We start from the raw sequence: 19,592 nt of genomic DNA, 5'->3' as shown, positions 1-19,592 counted from the left end.
TGGAGTCAAAGACTGTAATCTCATTCAGCTATGGGCCATCATCTTCACAAAAAATGCTAAGCTAGGAAAGGTATGATGAAAGGGCAAATAAAAGTGCCACAAATCTATTCTATTATTTTTAAGTTGCCTTTTTCTTTATTCAGTGTTTACTTATTGCCTATGAGCTTTTGATTACTTTCCAGAATTCTGAAAATGTTAATTCTAACAATTTTTGCTTAAAATTTCAGTGTTTCTATACAGTAATAGGTCCCTGGAGCTATCTCTTCTGGCGTTTACTCTGAACTCACCTCCCCTCACCCTTCTTTTTTTGAATCTATCAGATGTCTGGTCTTCCTCTTTCAATTTTAAGAGTTATTTCAATTTTAAGAGTTATTTAAGAGTTTTAAGATAATTAGTATATTATCTGTGATATATGTTGTAATGTTTACTCCCAGTTTGTCTTCCATATTCTGAATTTGCATTTGTTTTTAAAAAAATATTTTGGATTGCAGACTTTGTTATTTATCATTAAAAATCACATCTGTATTTAGTGTCATAGAAAGATTTCCATTATATTTAGGACTTTCAGGAATTTACTCATATTTTGTACTTGTGTTTGTATATCTTCATGTTTTGCATTTGTATCCCAGATCTATTAACAGTTAATTCTTGTGAATAGTATGAGAAAGAATGTCTACTGTACTAATATTATATATAGAATTTTGACTGCAATATTCATGACTAAACTGGTTGATAATGTTTGCTCTTGTACTATTTTTATTTAATTTGGGTATAACTTTTGCTGTTTCATGAAAAAATTGGAAGCAGTTTTCATTTTTCTATTCTTTGGAACAATTTGTTTTCAGTGAGACTATCTGAATCTTCCTGCAATCCAGGAGACCCTGGTTCGATTCCTGGGTTAGAAACATCACCTGGAGAAGGGATAGACTACCCGTTCCAGGATTCATGGACTTCCCTGGTGGCTCAGATGGTAAAGAATCTGCCTGCAATGTGGGAGACCTGGGTTTGATCCCTGGGTTGGGAAGATCCCCTGGAGGAGGGCATGGCAACCCACTCCGGTATTCTTGCCTGGAGAATCCCCATGGACAGAAAAGCCTGGCAGGCTACAGTCCATGGGATCACAAAGAGTTGGACACGACTGAGTGACTAAGCGCAACACACAGCATATCTGTTGCTTGGGGCTGATTTCTAAATGTTTTGTAGAATTCTCTGTGGACCCATTTAAACCTGGTGTGTGTGTGTGTATGTGTGTATATGTATGTGATATTTGTGTGTTATAATTCCCTGATAAACTTCTGTATTATTTCTATGGAAATTAGCATTTTTAAGTATTAAATTTGTACTGCAGTCAGTAGTAAATGTATTATCCTGAAATATTTATCCATTTCATAAAGCTTTCAAATTTATTTATATAGATGTATACAATATTGTTTTTAGTGACATTTATTTGCTGATTTTTAATCATTATTTTCTCTTAGTATTTATTAACTACTTTTGTGCTTTATCTCTTCTTATCTTTTATGAAACTATCTAATGGACTGGACAGTCTAATTTGTATATTTGTTTAAAACAAGATTTTTGATTTAAAAATTTGATACCTTTTTTGGTTCTTTATTTTATTGATTTTTACTTTTGTTTCATTTCTTGTGTTTTCTTTTTGTTTCCCTTTTGATTTTTTTTTTAAATTTGAGGTGGCAATTTAACTCATTTCTTTAATTCTTTCATTTTTAATCAGTGTGTGTATATGACTCATCGTAAACATGATACATGTATATGAGTTTTTCTTATATACATATGAGTTTTCTCATATGTATGTGTTTTCTCTTATCACTGCTTTAACTATATCCCATTTATCTTTGTATGTACTGCTTTATTATCATTATTGAGAAATTTTGCTTTTTTCTCTGTATTTCCACTTTCATTTAGTATTTTTAAGTGCAAGTTTCTAAATTTCAAGATTTTTATTAATTTCTTAATTTTATTTCCAACTTCCAGTTTTACTGCATTTTTGTAAAAACTCCAGGGCTAGATTGTTTTCATTGGTAAATTCTACTGAAATTTAAAGAATTAATGCCAATCTTCTTAAACTCTTTCAAAAAAATGAAGAGCAGGGAATGAATTCTCCTAAACTTATAGATCCAGAATTAGCCTGATACTAAAGCCGGATAAGAATACTGCAAGAAACAAAAACCACAGAACAATATTACTGAAGACATATAAATGCAAAACTCAACAAAAATTAGCTAACTGAAATCAACAGCACATAAAACTAAAAAGCTTATGCATAATAAGGAAAACAGGCAAGAGTGAAAGGCAAATACAGGATGGGAGAAAATATTTTTATAGCATATTTCTGATAAGGAGTTAAAATCATTCAACTCAATAGCTAAAAACAAAACAGCAAAACAAAACAAAACAAAAAACCCAGAAAACAAAAACAAACAAAAAAAAACAAACAAAAAAAAACTGATTAAAATCAGGCAAAGACCTGAATAGATATTTCTCCAAAGCAGATCTACAAATAGCCAGCAGGTGTATGATTAGTGTAAATTATGTGAAGAAAAGGAAATCCTGTTACACTGTTGATGGGCATGTAAGTTGGCATAGACATTATAGAAAATGGCATGGAGTTTTTCCAAAATTAAACATTTAGCTAACATATGACCAAACAATTCTTCTGGGTATTAATCCATGGGAAACAAGCTTGAAAGTGAAAGTCACTCAGTCATGTCCAACTCTTTTGTGACCCAATGGGTATAGTCCATGGGATTCTCTAGGCCAGAATACTGGAGTGGGTAGCCATTCCCTTCTCCAGGGGATCTTCTCAACTCAGGGATAGAACCCAGGTCTCCTGCATTGCAGGCAATTGTTTACCAGCTGAGCCACAAGGGAAGCCCAAGAATACTGGAGTGGGTAGCCTATCTGACCAAGGAATTGAACCAGGGTCTCCTGAATTGCAGGTGGATTATTTACCAACTGGGCTAATACTTAAAGTCATGATTAGTATGGGGTAGGTAAAGTCGAACCCATCTCTTTTTTACTTCAAAGCCTGTGCTTGTGAAAGCTAACCATGAAAAGTGACAAGGATGAATCCAAATGATACACAGTGTGCCAACATGTTGAGAGAATTGAATCTCTCTAAATGCTTTTATTCTATGAACTGTTGTATACCACAGGATGTCATGTGCCTACAAGACAAATTTTGTATTGGCAGACTTGCTTTTGCTGTCATTCTTTTTTTAAAAATAAGATTTATTTATTTACTTATGAATATGCTGGGTCTTTGTTGCTGCATCTGGGTTTTCTCTAGTTGTGATGAGCAGGGGCTAATCTCTAGCCCCTGCTGTGAGCAGGCTTCTCATTGCAGTGGTTTCTCTTGTAGTGGAGCATGGACTTTAGGCACGGGCTTCAGTGCTTGTAGCCCATGGGCTCAGTAGTTGCATGTCAATGGGCTGTAGAGCACAGGCTCAGTAGCTGTGGTACGTGGGCTTAGCTGTCCCATGGCATATAGGATCGTCCCGGATCAAGAATAGAACCCATGTCCCCTGCATTGACAGATGGACTCTTCACCATTGATGTACTAGGGAAGCCCCTCTTCCTGTTTTTCTTAATAAACACTCATGGATTATGGGATGTTACAATGATAGTAGTTAAACTGTTAAAATGGGAGGAGTTTCTTTTTTAAACCTCTTAAAAGTTGACATATATATTATTATCACTAAGCATGTATATTTTTTTGAATTAGGTGTATAGCCTTTGCTTCTTGATGTTTTTAGGTAAAATGAGCCAAATAGAAATTAAAAAAAAAATCCTAAGTCAACCTAGTTTCTATCTTTCTCTGTTTTACCCTCAGGACCATCCAAGAAGGCATAGGAGTGTCCAAATGTTAACATATTTATGCCTTTAATTGTTAGAAGAATTAGTGAGATCATATTTTCAAAGTAAAATGTTAAGTTTGCCTCTGTATTCAAAAATATAACAAGATTGTCAAAGAATAAAATGAGGTTGTGTATGTAAATATTCTTTGACAGTTGATTCAGAATATGAAATGGAAGATATCATTTTTCATTAGATTTTCTAAATAACTTACTGATACTGTATAATATGTCATTATCTCAGATTAATCTTACAGATTAATTTTATAAGAGATCTAAGACTTTATCCTAGAATTGATATTCCATTTTCTCAGCCATCTCATTGCAGTCTTCATGTCTTTGTTCCTCAGTGTGTATATCATTGGGTTCAAGAAAGGAGTGACCACAGAATAAAAGACAGCAAGGAATTTATCTAATGACTTGATGGGGAATGGCCAGGCATAAATGAAGATACATGGTCTGAAGAACAAAAGAACTACTGTGATATGAGCAGTTAAAGTAGACAGAGCCTTGGATGACCTCTCTGAAGGGAGATGCTGGATGGTCACTAAGATGACAGTGTATGAGGTGATTAGGAGAAAAAAAGAGCACACAGTGAGCACACCACTGTTAGCAATGACCATGATATCCAACCTATAGGTATCTGTGCAGGCAAGTTTGATGACCCTAGGAAGGTCACAATAAAAGCTGTCTACCTCATTGGGACCACAGAAAGGTAAGTTCACTGCAAAGGCCAACTGGCTCACTGAGTGGAGGAAGCCAGTTCCCCATGCAGCAGCCACAAAGCCAACACATACATTGCCACGCATAATTGTAGTGTAGTGAAGGGGTTTACAGATTGCTACATATCTGTCAAAGGCCATGGCTATAAGGATCATCAACTCACTCCCACCAAAGAAATGAAGGAGAAATATCTGAGCGAGGCAGCCCTTGAACGAGATGACCTTACATTTACTGAAAAAATCAGCAATCATCTTGGGGGCTGTGACTGAAGACAGACACAGGTCAATGAGTGAGAGATTGGCCAGCAGGAAGTACATAGGGGAGTGAAGGTGGGAGTCAGAAGCCACAGTTATGACAATAAGAAGGTTTCCAAACACAATTCCTACATAGAATACAAAAAAGAACACAAATAGGAAAATCTGGAGTTCCTGAGAGTTGGAGAGTCCTAGAAAAATGAACTCAGTCACCGTGGAGTGATTTGTTTCACTTATTGATTCATTCCAGGAAATATCCTCTGTAGTTACCTTGAATGGAGTGAGAAGAAAGTCAGAAATATTGTGTTCAAATTCAGAGCCCCATTTTGTGTCATTATGTTCACACTCATGATGACATTCTGTGCTTTATTACATAAAGAAATTCAAAATGCCTACAATCTAAACTCAATTTTATCCTATACTCTTTGCCTGGATACGCTTATAGTCCAGTTGTCCAAGCTTTAGTGTTTCCACTTATGTTAGGGCTTATTCCTAATAAAATGCTTTTTTTCATGTTACCCTGTCTGCCAGATTAAATTTATACCCTCACCGTGCATTTATGTCCTCTTTTGCTGAATTCCAAAACAGTTCATATTCTGTGGACCATATCATAGCTCTTAAATACATATAAAACTCTATGATTGTCATATCTACAAAGGCTTTTCACGACATGCATTTTTGAGAGGGTATTTTTAGTAGCCTTATAGTTCATCACAATAATCTCGTATACAGTTATTGGAAACTTCTCTATTAAACTAAAACAAACCCTCATTCACAATTTAATGTGAGGCAATCACAGTGGGTTTTGTGTGCATCTGTGGATCTTGAATTCATCCTCTTTAAGACTTCTTTTGCCATTTTGTAAATGCAAATACTAATTATATTCCTTCTTATGGTTATTATGAATTTCAACTTTTTTATTTGGTAATTACACAATAGAATTAGATGATTATTAGTAGTGAGAGTTATCACCTCTGATTCATAGAAAAACCCTGGCTCCTCAATAATCATTTAAAAGTTTACTTGTATTCTAAAAATAATCATCATAGCAACATTTCGTTTCCCTATCTTTTAAATGACTGCATTGGATCAAAATTTTTCTAAATCCCCACTAATATAATACTCTATCAGGATTGAGGGAGGGACACAATTTAAAAATAATTTTCATAATCTCTCAGGAGCTTGGATAGCAATATGAAAACTAAGACAGATGTAGAGATTCAGTCTTATGGGAACTTTACATTTATGAGAATTCTGAAAGAGAAACTAGAAATTATAATAATTTGTAGAGGATAGAATTGATACTTAACATTTGGTAATATGAAAATGCTTAGAAGAAAGATTTATGCCAAAATAAAATTAAAGATGAAAAATAGAAGAAAAGAATAACAACACAAAAATAAGGTTTAAAAATGAGAGAAAGAAGTTAAAAGCAAGAGAATGCCACTGTAGAGGATGTGAGTTTGATCCCTGATGGGGGAACTTAAGATTTCACATGCTGTATGGGGTGGTCAAAAAAGTTTAAAAAACAAAATAAAATTTAAAAAAATAAAAATTTAAAAGTGAGGAAAATATTTGCTGAGATAAAATGTGAAGAAATTTTAATAGGAAATGAAATTGGAAAAGGATTCTAGAATGCCTACTATAGGATTCATGTTTTATTATGTTGACATGAACTGTTTCAGAATTATGAGCAATTGTTAAATAAATTTCTAACAAATAGTAAGCAGTTAAATAATAGCCATTATAAAAGGTAGTAATAACAGGACATGTGTCAACACATATATAAAAAAAAAATGATGCTAATTTTTTAAATTCTGAGTAATTGTGAACACTGTCACAGCTTTAATTCTGATAATAACTATAATAAGAGTTAGCATAGCAATATATAAATAAAGATCATTTTTAGAAGAAGTAATACATTTGGAAGGAAGTAAAGGATGATGATAATAACATGTAAAGGTATTGTTGGAGTATCTTTGTAAGTTGCTACCTGAAAGTTAAGAGCCTGAAAAGTGGTCGTTGGATGTAAGTTGTGAAAGTCATTTCATATATGTATTGGGGAGTCCAGAGGTTTTGCAGTAAGTGAAGTAGAAAATGGAACGGTAGCTTGAAGGGGAAGCTACAAAAGATAGGAGAGGAAATTGACAGGTCTCAAGGAGTCATGAAAGGATAGGGTATGGCTCATCAGATTTCTTGGGGGAGTAGTATTATGTTTTCTCTACTTAATCAGTCCTTGGAAATTACATTTTTTCTTCATTATCCATTCCATAGCCCTATCCTAAAGCTCCATATTACTGTTTTTAAAATCCTATAAATATTTAGCAATTCTAATTTATTTCCAAGTATAAAAAGAAGTCTAGTAGTAAAACAAGTCATAAAGTCATTTTAGTCCCCTTCTCCTTAGCACAAATATAATCATACTTGTCATTGACAATAAAGAGGATGGGATTCCTATTGTGAGATCATTTCTGACATGATTGATTGATTTGGATGTTTCTTTAAAGTCAAGGAATGTTATTTAGTATTTTCTTTGGATGTTTACTGATGTGAAATCATTTCACTGAGAGAAGACAACAAACTCGATAGTTATGTCAGTATAGATTTACCAAAGTGTTCTCATTTGCAGTGAAAAGATTTTCTACCATGGTAACAAGTAAGAATTCAAATATACTATTCTTCAGCAAAATGAATTTTTTTCACCAACCTCAGGATTTTTCCATTTTTTTCTGAAAAATACACATAAAATTGAATTCTATAGAATGGGTTATTACTAATAGAAGCATTTTATTGTCAATACAAATGCTACAGTTTGGTTAGTTCTGCTAATATATTTCACTTTCATATTCTACCTACCTCCTTCATAACTGGAAGACACTACAGCAATTTTCAGAGCAAGGTGTGTAGACTTTTATTTGTACTTTCTCATGAAGTATACAATTTCCAAGAGAAGAAAATTAATATAAACTAATCCTCCTTAGCAAATGACTTCATTAATTAAAAACCATTTGTGGAAGTGACTAGAGGCAGATGAAGAGATCTGAAAATAGTTATCCTGAACTTTGGGTATTGAGAATAACTTTTATAGTCTCACAAGCTTTCCCCTGAGGAAATACACAAAATCATCTTGATTTAAGGGTTAATGTCACAGTTTCTTGGCTAACTCAGGTACTTCTATGACCCTCACTGAATTTAAAAGTAAATTTTTAAGGAATCATAGTAAAACAATTGATAAAATTGTGCAATTAAAATTCAGATGTGTTAAGAAGAAAGCAAATAATAATGTTTTAGATTTTATAGAAAGCAGATAGCTTAGAATTTGTGGAGAAAACATAGGAAAAATACCTTGACAAATAATAAGTCTAAGTTCTTATTATTTATCATCTTTATTGAGTAGCTTTTATTACCATACAGTGGTTTAAACTGAACTGACTTATCACAGTTAATGTTCCTTAAATCAGTCATAGAAAGAATCCAAATGATCTCTCAGCTGTGCTCCACGACCAGCAGACTTTCCAGATTTTAACTGAAACATGCCAACCATCTTCTTTTTTTTTTAATTTTTTAATTTTATTTTTAAACTTTACAATATTGTATTAGTTTTGCCAAATATTGAAATGAATCCGCCACAGGTATACATGTGTTCCCCATCCTGAACCCTCCTCCCTCCTCCCTCCCTGTACCATCCCTCTGGGTCGTCCCAGTTATCCCGCCCCAAGCATCCAGTATCATGCATGGAACCTGGACTGGCAACTCGTTTCATACATGATATTATACATGTTTCAATGCCATTCTCCCAAATCTTCCCACCCTCTCCCTCTCCAACAGAGTCCATAAGACTGATCTATACATCAATGTCTCTTTTGCTGTCTCGTACACAGGGTTATTGTTACCATCTTTCTAAATTCCATATATATGCATTAGTATACTGTATTGGTGTTTTTCTTTCTGGCTTACTTCACTCTGTATAATAGGCTCCAGTTTCATCCACCTCATTAGAACTGATTCAAATGTATTCTTTTTAATGGCTGAGTAATACTCCATTGTGTATATGTACCACAGCTTTCTTATCCATTCATCTGCTGATGGACATCTAGGTTGCTCCCATGTCCTGGCTACTATAAACAGTGCTGCGATGAACATTGGGGTACACGTGTCTCTTTCCCTTCTGATTTCCTCAGTGTGTATGCCAAGCAGTGGGATTGCTGGATCATAAGGCAGTTCTATTTCCAGTTTTTAAAGGAATCTCCACACTGTTCTCCAAAGTAGCTGTACTAGTTTGCATTCCCACCAACAGTGTAAGAGGGTTCCCTTTTCTCCACACCCTCTCCAGCATTTATTGCTTGTAGACTTTTGGATCACAGCCATTCTGATTGGCGTGAAATGGTACCTCATAGTGGTTTTGATTTGCATTTCTCTGATTATGAGTGATGTTGAGCATCTTCTTTGTTCTAAGTGCCCTTACTTAAAAATGAATACATTGAAGAAGCTGAGATTGCAATGGAGTATCCTTCTCTAGTAAATAAGTCCTTTCAAATACTTACAGAATTGTAGATACTTTTAAAGAATGAATAAAGATATGCTTTGAACACAAATATTAAAAAAAATTGGAAAATAGGCAAAATTTTGCATAATAGAAAATACTAGAGTCTATTTCTAAAACAATATTGTATGAAATACATTATCAAAGTCTAAAAGCAATTTTAATTCTTAATGTAGTGTCATAGTGTTGACCTTCCTATTTATCTAATTAAAATACAAGTATGATGAGAATTGCTTCTTCCTCAATTTTAATGTCTACTGGCTTACATAAAGCCATATTTTATCTTTGGATTACATAATTTCCATAAGAAATATTAATTGATTTCCAATGATGCTTGTTATCAAATGGAAAATACTGATGAAGTTAAATTACATGTATATGTGTGTGTATATATATATATATATATATATATATATATACACATATATACAAGTGTACATATCTATCTGTAGATGTAAAATATCCACATGAATATTGAATGCAGCCATGTGGTAACTACAGTTTAGGTTTGGAGGTTAGGTAGAAATATAAGCTGCAACTCTATGTAAATGAAGTTCTTTGATTAATACCTTCTTTTTTGTAGGCGTTTCAGTTTTTTGGGGTTGTTTTATAATTTTATTTATTTATTTTTGGTTGTGCTTGGTCTTTGTTGCTGTATGGACTTTTCTCTAGTTGAGACAATCCGGGGCTACTCTCTAGCTGTGGTTCATGGGCTTCTCATTGCTGTGGCTTCTCTTGTTGCAGAGCACAGACTCTAGGGCATGCAGGCTTCAGTAGTTGCAGCATGTGGGCTCAGTGGCTGGGCTCTAGAGCACAGCCTCAGAAGTTGTGGTCAATGAGCTTAGTTGCTCTGCGGCATATGGGATCCTCCTGGATCAGGGATCAAACCCATGTCCTCTGCATTGGCAGGTGGACTCTCCCATTGAACCACTAGGGAAGCACCAACTTCTCAGTTTTTAAAAGCAATAATGAAAATGAACACATTCTATAGTGTTCATGGTGACCACAAGGGTCTTGATGATTCATGACATTCATCTTGTGCTCTCATCAATGAAATCTCTCATGTCACTTCCCTAGAATTTAAAAGCTGTTGACTTAGCCTTGTCATTGCCACCTTCATATCTCTGTTCCTTAAAGTATATATGGCAGGATTTAAGACGGGGGTGACAACAAAGTCCACAATGGCAAAAAATGTATCCAGTGACTTTGTAGGGAAAGGCCATATGTAGAGAAACATGCATGGAAGGAAAAACAAAAACACTACAGTGATGTGAGCTGACAGAGTGAAGAATGCTTTGGATAAATATTTTGAAGAATGTTTTCGGACAGTGATCAGAATGAAGATGTATGATATAATTAGGAGAAAAAAGGTGCCCATAGATATGAAGCCACTGTTGGCAGTGACTACAAATTCTAGTTTGTAAGTATCTATGCATGCAAGTTTAATAACCCGAGGAAAATCACAATAAAAGCTCCCCACATTATTAGGTCCACAGAAGGGTAAATTTATGACAAAGACAAACTGAGACACAGCATGAGTCACTCCAATTATCCAAGCAGCAACTACTAAAAACATGCACATTTTGGGATTCATAATAGTTAGATAATGGAGAGGCTTGCAGATTGCTGTGTACCTGTCATATGCCATGGCTATGAGCAGCAGCATCTCCACTCCTCCTGTGACATGGATAAAGAACATTTGTAGCATGCAGTTGTGGAAAGAAATGATTTGACAGTCACTGAAAAGATCAGAGATCATCCTGGGAACTGTGGTGGATGAAAGGGCTAGGTCAATGAGTGACAGGTTGGCCAATAGAACATACATGGGGGTATGTAAGTGGGAATCAAAAATCACTGTGACCACAATGAAGACGTTTCCCAGGATAATCCCCAAATACAATACAGAGAAGAAGAGAAAAAGTAAAAACTGCATCCCTAAGGATTGTGTAAGTCCCAGTAACACAAATTCAGTTACCACAGAGCCATTTACTTGGTCCATTGAATCATAAAGAAGAGAAGACTGTCAAGTGACCTGCAACAAAAGAAACAAAGGATCAACATAATACAACTTAAATGTTGATAATTTAAAATCGGTCCTTTAACTTAAATGATTATAGACTACTTACAAAATAATGGGAACCAGGGTATAAAATATTGAATACAACAAAGCTTCACTCAGAGACAATCTTTTGCTTTAAATGATCCTATTTATTTAAATATGTGAGCAATCAGACAATTTATGGTGTTAGGAAAGAACATATAACATAAACTCAAGGAATACAGATGAAGTGAAATAATAAAAGTTAAAAACCAAAATACTGAATCCTAGAAAATTGGAAGAGGGTATAAGAGCATATAAAATGATTAAAAAATAGATAACCTTTAAAAAATAAAATCATGAACAATAAAGTTAAATAGAAGTTAGAAATGAATATGAAAAGTGTTAGTCACTCAGTTATGTTCAACTCTTGGAGACCTCTGTAGCCCACCAAGCTCCTCTGTGCATGAAATTCCCCAGGCAAGAATACTGGAGTGGGTTGACATTTCCTTCTCCAAGGGATCTTCCTGATCCAGGGGTTGAACCTGTATCTCCTGTATTGCAGGCAGATTCTTTACCATCTGATACACTACACATATTAGAAATGAGTATAGACATTCCTAATAACTGTTAAGATACCTCTGAATGCTATGTCCTACATGTACTTAAAAACAATCTACCTTAAAAATCTTATGTGAATTTGAAGTACCATAGACAGACAAAAGATTGATATCTTCATAATATTTTTAAAAAGTTCAAATCATTTAATAAAACCTCTGAGGCCTAATAGATAAATGGACAAATGATATGAAGAGTAAACTATGTATTTTTGCATATATATATATATATATATATATATCTTCCTCAGAAATCAAATCAAATATAAAGCTATTATTTTTCTATTAAGTTAAAATAGTTTTATAGTATTGTTGTCAAAACCAACACTCATTGAGATAGGCACATTCATACACCCTTGATAGAAATATAGACTAATCTAAAATTAAGAAAATATTTTGAAATGGTACTGATGAACATAGCAGAGAAGGGACTTGACACACAGAGGGAAGGTGAGGGTAGGACGAATTGAGAAAGTAGCATGGACATGTATACGCTGTAATGTGTGAAATAGATAGTGGGATGTTGCTATATAACACAGGGAGCCCAGCCGGGTGCTCCTTGATGATCTAGAGGTGGGGTTGGGAGGAGTGGAGGGAGGCTCAAGAGCGTGCATGAGTGTGGCAGAAAGCAACACAGCAAGATAAAGTGATTTTCCACCAATTAAAAAAGAAACTAAAGATTATTAAAGAAAATATTTTGAAATCATGTGTCAAGAATCTTGACTCCGTACCACTTGGTGCAGTAGTACTCCTTGTGGAATTCTATTTGTATAGAAAAAGATTTTTGCACAAAAATGTTTGTCATACTTTACAGTTGATAAAACTTTGAACAATTTAGATGTCAAACAATAGGTTTAATTCTGTTACGAAGGAAAATATTATAGTTATTAAAATAAGTTAATAGAAATTTATAGTAGCATTAGTAAGAATTTTATTTATAATATTAAGTGTACGAAAAGTAAACAGATTGCATAGTACAGTAGTTGACTTTTATTTTTTAGAACTTGAAAAATCCTTTAGATTTTAAATATCTTTCAGTATAGCTATCATATTTATATTAGATTTTTTGATAAAAACATCCAAGAGCATAGAGAGCTAAAGGATGATTTATTAAGAAGGTTCAAAAACAAAGAATAATTTGTAATTATTAGAAGACTAGCTGGAGAAGTCAAGGACTTTAATACTTCTCTCATCCAATTAGACATTTTCATAAGCTGTCAGAATTGATTAATAGATGATAGTATTAGGGCAGAATGTAGCTAAATAAGTGTAGTGTCCTGATGGATCTGGATTTTGATGGTGGAAATAGGAAAGGTTTGATTAACTTCCTATTTCAGCAATATACTATTGTTTCTGTTGCCTCTTGATTAATTTTTCTATTGTCTTCTACCTTCTCTCACCTAGATGTTCTAAAAACCCTTCCTAGCATTTTCTCTGAAAACTATGATAACCATTTGAAATTTATTCATTCAATTATCAATGGACTTCATATCCATATTTAAATAACCCAGGTCACAGGGGCGTAAGGGCAAAGAATTTGGGGAGTGGAATTGAATCTGGGGAGCATTATAGAGTTCAGAAAGTCATCCCTAGAAGATTTCATGGCAATACCCTCTATTCTGCTGAGCAGAAGCTGTTGATTTCCTGATCTCATCATTCAAGTCACTATCTTGGAGTAATGAAGCTGAAGCTTAAGAATCATGTTGACTGCTTATGATCAAAGATTTTATCCTATAAAGCTAACATTACACATATAAACTGAATTCTTCAAGTTTCCATCATCATGAAAGTGGATGTTTCATCTTATAAAAACAATTGAAGTTTTCTCTAAATTGATTTGTCGTATTTGAAAATTTCCACCTGTATTAGCTTAGTACTGCTGAAATGGTGCTTGTCTTGGAGTGTGAGTGATAATTAAGTTTTTTAAACTGGAGAAGGAAATGGCAACCCACTCCAGTACTCTTGCCTGGAAAACCCCATGGATGGAGGAGCCTGGTGGGCTGCAGTCCATGGGTCGCAAAGAGTCAGACATGACAGAGCTCACTCACTCACTCACAAAGAGAAAAATCCAATACTCTTTGAGTCTATTAGCCTAAAGACTATAAGATTCCATTTAAAAGTGTAATTAAATTTATTGATAATCTTTAATTATGCTGCTGCTGCTGCTAAGTCGTGTCCGACTCTGTGTGACCGCATAGACGGCAGCCCAATGGGCTCCACTGTTCCTGGGATTCTCCAGGCAAGAATGCTGGAGTGGGTTTGGTATAATTACAATATAAAACATGGCGCTATAAGCATAGTAGTGTGGTGAAGTCAGTCAGTAACATGTCTAGGGAACAGGCAGGAAAGAAGATCTAAAGAAAGAGGAAGAATGAAAATAGAAAGGGAGTGAAGAATTAAACGAAAACAGGGGATGGAATAAATAAAATCTAGGACAAATAAAGAGGATAAAATGATGATTAAAAGAGACATTGGTGCAATGTTGCACATCTTTGCTTAATTGCCTGTCATTGTTTACATCAACACGCATCAATACATTATGAACACCTAAGAATGTGAGCTTCACCTGCATTTCCATTCACTATTTTAGTACATTTTGCCTGAAAGGATGGAAAGTAATAATAAAATTTTAGGGAAAATAGTCACTGATATGAAGAAAAGTTAAGACATTAAGCAAATAAATAATGGATGTGGCAGAGGGGTTTGACAGTATGGAGTGGGTATAGTTTTGGCATGGTGGTTCAGCTGACAGGTCACCTCTAAAACATTAGGAAGTAACTGATTAAAAACACCCCTTTAACTTCCAGTCAGTATTTTGCTTTCCTTATTTCTAATATTTATAGCTTTTTGTAAAATGTAAAAATTAAAGTTCATTACGTAGGTACACTTTCTGCTTTGTCCAACACTGTGTCTCTTGACTAAAACAGGCTGGCACATAGAAAAAGCTCAAGGAATATTTGAAGAATAAATTGTCCAGAAGTTATCACTAAATTGCCCAAGTAAACAAAATAGAAGTCCTCACAAATATATAGAGAAATTGAAGTTAACAACACCTTCTCCACAAGCTTGTGCTTCCTAATGAGATATGTATGTATATATATATATATATATATATATATATACATATACATACACATATACACACATATATAACCTAATGAGATATGTGTATATATATATATATAATCATGAGTATTTAAGATAAATGAAGAAGGGCCCACCCATTCTGTTATAAACATCTAGAATTAATATGTATCATTATTCAAGAAGTCCTGATGACCTGAGAGTGCTTGTTTGGAGAAAAAGACCACATACTTGGTTTCTCTGCCTTCTTAGGAAACACTGGTGACTGGGTGAAGTTCCCAGGAGTTCTTCAAAAGCCAAGTCCCCTTAGAACTTGCCATCTCTCCTATTGGAGATTTAAAATTTATCAGTTATCCAATGCCTGGAGAGACAAATCTTTAAACAAAAAAGATTAGAATGATACATTTTTATAGAAGTAGGAAAGAACTTTGAGATTATATTGCCCAGTTATTTCATTCTACAGATGGAAAACAACCCAGTGAGGTTAAATGCCCAGTGTATTTGCAGGAATACATTCACAGAGCCAGTACTAGAAGTCAGCCTAACTCAGTCCAATGACCTTCCTCACTCACGATCTACACCTGCTTGTAGGAAAAGTCATTAAAAAGCTAGACTGTTTATATTTAATAGTATCACACCAAATTGGAAGAGTCCTATTCATCCCTGAGTTCTCTTTCCTTTTAAAATAAAATGAGCCGTCCCTTTCTGAAAGACTATTTTTTTCCCCATTGGGTATTGCTCTTCCTTATCCCCTCTCCTATTTCTTCAAACAACTTGGCCAGTCCTTGAACAGTTCTTTTTGAGAATTTTCAGCCAGCATCTCCTCTGTACTGTCCTCTGGCACAACACCAGAATCTTCTTTGAATCTGAGCACATGCTCTCAGTCTAGGCATTGGTTGGAGCCTTCAAATTCAGAGGAAAGTAATAGTGAAGGAGAGGGAATCACACTAGAATCCTGGAGGCTGAGGACTGAGATTTCCTTTTGTTTTAAAACAGAATTTGATCCTTAAATAGTATAGGAATACGTGAGTCCGGAACTCTGTTTTGCACAATGGAAAACGAAGTTTAAAATGAATTGGAAAGCACAAAAGCCAAAAACGTGAATCTTGAAAATTTTTCACATTAAGAAGTTAAAAACATCAGAAGGTATATGTGTGTGTGTGTAATTAATTTTAGAAGACAATGCAATTCAGTGATTGAAATTTGATCATAGGAAAGAGATGGTATAGGATGAAAGGACAAATAGATTTCAAAAGAAAAAACTGACACAATATTTTACAGGGGAATGGAAATTGAAGGAAGGTCAAGGGTTATGGGGAGAGGGAAGCAACCATGACAGGGATGGTTTTGTAATTTAAAAGTGTCTTTCTTACTTGCCTGTTCAGTCACAGGGTGTATATTTTTAGAAGAAGAGAAAGTCAGAGAGTGTACTCTTTTATATTTGTAAAAAGCACTCCCACCCCACTCAAAGATAAAGCTATATATAAGATTCTCCACAATGAGAAATAACCTAATTAGCTGCATAAGAGAGTGACTCGCTGCTGCAGCAAAGATGGCTAATACTCAGCCCATTATTAAATTCTCTTGGGGACTAGATCTTTGAGTCACATTGTTTTCCCCAAGAGAGAAATATTGAAAAATTTTTCTGGTGATGAAACAGAGGGAAAGAAGGAAGGTTTTTTTCAAAAAATATTATTGGAATATAGTTGAGTTACAATGTTGTATTAGTTTCAGGTGTACAGCAAAGTGAATCTGTTTTACAGGAAGATTTTGACATAACATATTGGATTGTATAATAAAAATCCCTCTTTATGGTGGATGATCTTGCTTTGAGTGACTGAGATGAAGGTGTGAAAATATATCCTGAGAAACAAGATGTTCATAGTACCAGACTTGAAGAAATAAATCTAAACCCTTGATAGGTTAAGATAATTCTCATAATTCATAATACTTTTCCTGTTTTTAATTATGGCAGATGTTTACCTGTGACTCTACTTGTGCTCATAAACTTCGGACTACTGGGGATGAAGGTCTTACATGGTTTTGAACTTTATTTTTCCTGACTTGACTGGATACAAGTAAATTTTGGGTTTGTTGGATCGATGTCTGAAGAGAAAAAAATGTAGGGAGTTATTTTGAGTTGTCTGTAATAGGAGCATGTTTACCTGAGAAGGAGATAATTATTCAGATGACCTGTAACAATCATCAAGGTAAGTCTAGTGGATTTCTCTGAAAAAGGCTGACTTTATCTTTGATATGTACGTAAAAAAAATTTTGATCTCCAGGTTACCATGGTGGGCTCAAGGTATCAAAGCTCTATCTTTGTTTAGAGTTGTATATCATTTTCTCCTGCCCAGAAGCCATATACTCTAGAAGAGCAGCAGAGTTATGGCTTGTCTAAATTAATTTTGGTAAAATAGTGACATTCCAAATTAGTGGAAAATTTCTCCTGTTTCCCTCCCCCACACCCAGGGCTTGTCCATAACACTGTGAGCAGTAAGTGTGTGTGCTGTGCTTAGTTGCTCAGTCATGTCTGACTCTGCGATCCTATGGACTGTAGCCCGCCAGGCTCCTCTGTCCGTGGGGATTCTCCAGGCAAGAATACTGGAGTGGATTACCATGCCCTCCTCCAGGCAATCTTCCCAACCCAGGGATCAAACCCAGGTCTCTCACATTGAAAGCAGATTCTTTACCATCTGAGCCACCAGAGAAGCTCTGTGAGCAGTATAGAACTCCATAAATCATTCTACCATGCCAGTAGAACGATTGTCCTTTTGTTCCAAGTGAGGAGATTGGGGTACCAGGGAAAACAGCATATTCAGATGAATAAGGGAGAATATAGGCAGAAATAGAGTTCTAGGAAGCTGGCCGCTAGGCACAGAGCATCTCCTGGGGCTATGTGAGTTTCTCTCCTGGGGCATGAGACACAAGTTAGTTGGCAGTGGAGAAACCTCAGTCCCAGTAGAAGATCAGAAATTGTTAATGTAGAGTTCTTGAGACCTGAGAGTATCAGAGAGGCCTGATACCAGTGATTCACAGGCTGAGATTGGCTCAAGATTTGAATCGACCAAGCCTGTAAAAAGAACTCACTGGTATATTTCACAGTAGATTTCAGTTCTACTTGAGGAGATAGAGGCAGAAAAAATTAATTAAGGAGAGACAAGTAGACAAAAAAGGTGAGGATTTTTTAAATCTGTGTGATCTTTGATCAAAAGTAAAAAGAAATCCCAACTGCTATGCAACAAATTATTCACATTGTTAATTTTTATTCTTTGTTGGGTTTATTAATTAATTAATTTCTATTTTTTTAAATAAAATTTTTTTTTTTGGCTGCATCAGTTCTTTCTTTTTTTTTTCTTTTTTCTTTAATAGAAAATTATTTAATTAGTATACATGTGTTCCCCATCCTGAACCCTCCTCCCTCCTCCCTCCCCACACCATCCCTCTGGGCCGTCCCAGTGCACCAGCCCCAAGCATCCAGCATCGTGCATTGAACCTGGACTGGCATCTCGTTTCATACATGATGTTTCACATGTTTCAATGCCATTCTCCCAAATCTTCGCACCCTCTCCCTCTCCCACAGAGTCCATAAGACTGTTCTATACATCAGTGTCTCTTTTGCTGTCTCGAACACAGGGTTATCGTTACCATCTTTCTAAATTCCATATATATGCGTTAGTATACTGTATTGGTGTTTTTCCTTCTGGCTTACTTCACTCTGTATAATAGGCTCCAGTTTCATCCACCTCATTAGAACTGATTCAAATGTATTCTTTTTAATGGCTGAGTAATACTCCATTGTGTATATGTACCACAGCTTTCTTATCCGTTCATCTGCTGATGGACATCTAGGTTGCTTCCATGTCCTGGCTATTATAAACAGTGCTGCGATGAACATTGGGGTACACGTGTCTCTTTCCCTTCTGGTTTCCTCAGTGTGTATGCCCAGCAGTGGGATTGCTGGATCATAAGGCAGTTCTATTTCCAGTTTTTTAAGGAATCTCCACACTGTTCTCCATAGTGGCTGTACTAGTTTGCATTCCCACCAACAGTGTAAGAGGGTTCCCTTTTCTCCACACCCTCTCCAGCATTTATTATTTGTAGACTTTTGGATCGCAGCCATTCTGACTGGTGTGAAATGGTACCTCATAGTGGTTTTGATTTGCATTTCTCTGATAATGAGTGATGTTGAGCATCTTTTCATGTGTTTGTTAGCCATCTGTATGTCTTCTTTGGAGAAATGTCTATTTAGATCTTTGGCCCATTTTTTGATTGGGTCATTTATTTTTCTGGAGTTGAGCTGTAGGAGTTGCTTGTATATTTTTGAGATTAGTTGTTTGTCAGTTGCTTCATTTGCTATTATTTTCTCCCATTCTGAAGGCTGTCTTTTCACCTTGCTAATAGTTTCCTTTGATGTGCAGAAGCTTTTAAGTTTAATTAGGTCCCATTTGTTTATTT

General features: G+C 35.2%; 2 protein-coding genes across 2 annotated transcripts; both read right to left on the bottom strand.

Moving 5' to 3' along the window:
• Window positions 1–2,649: 2,649 nt before the first annotated feature.
• Window positions 2,650–5,218, bottom strand: LOC133255212 (olfactory receptor 4F4-like; the record flags this gene model as incomplete). The annotated part of the gene is made up of 2 exons (XM_061429755.1): window positions 2,650–2,706; window positions 4,193–5,218. Coding segments are annotated over 2 exons (1,083 nt in total), but the record flags the coding sequence as incomplete, so codon positions are not given.
• A 5,237-nt stretch (window positions 5,219–10,455) lies between these two features.
• On the bottom strand, window positions 10,456–11,403 carry LOC133255399 (olfactory receptor 4F6-like). Its single transcript, XM_061429854.1, has one exon. It carries the CDS (start codon window positions 11,392–11,394, stop codon window positions 10,456–10,458), a length of 939 nt encoding a protein of 312 aa, XP_061285838.1. The 5' UTR covers window positions 11,395–11,403.
• Window positions 11,404–19,592: the final 8,189 nt, after the last annotated feature.

Source organism: Bos javanicus, chromosome 10 (assembly GCF_032452875.1).
Source record: "Bos javanicus breed banteng chromosome 10, ARS-OSU_banteng_1.0, whole genome shotgun sequence".
NCBI classification, from domain to species: Eukaryota; Metazoa; Chordata; class Mammalia; order Artiodactyla; family Bovidae; genus Bos; species Bos javanicus.
Note: the sequence above shows the minus strand (reverse complement) of the source record. Positions and strands in the feature narration are given on the sequence as shown.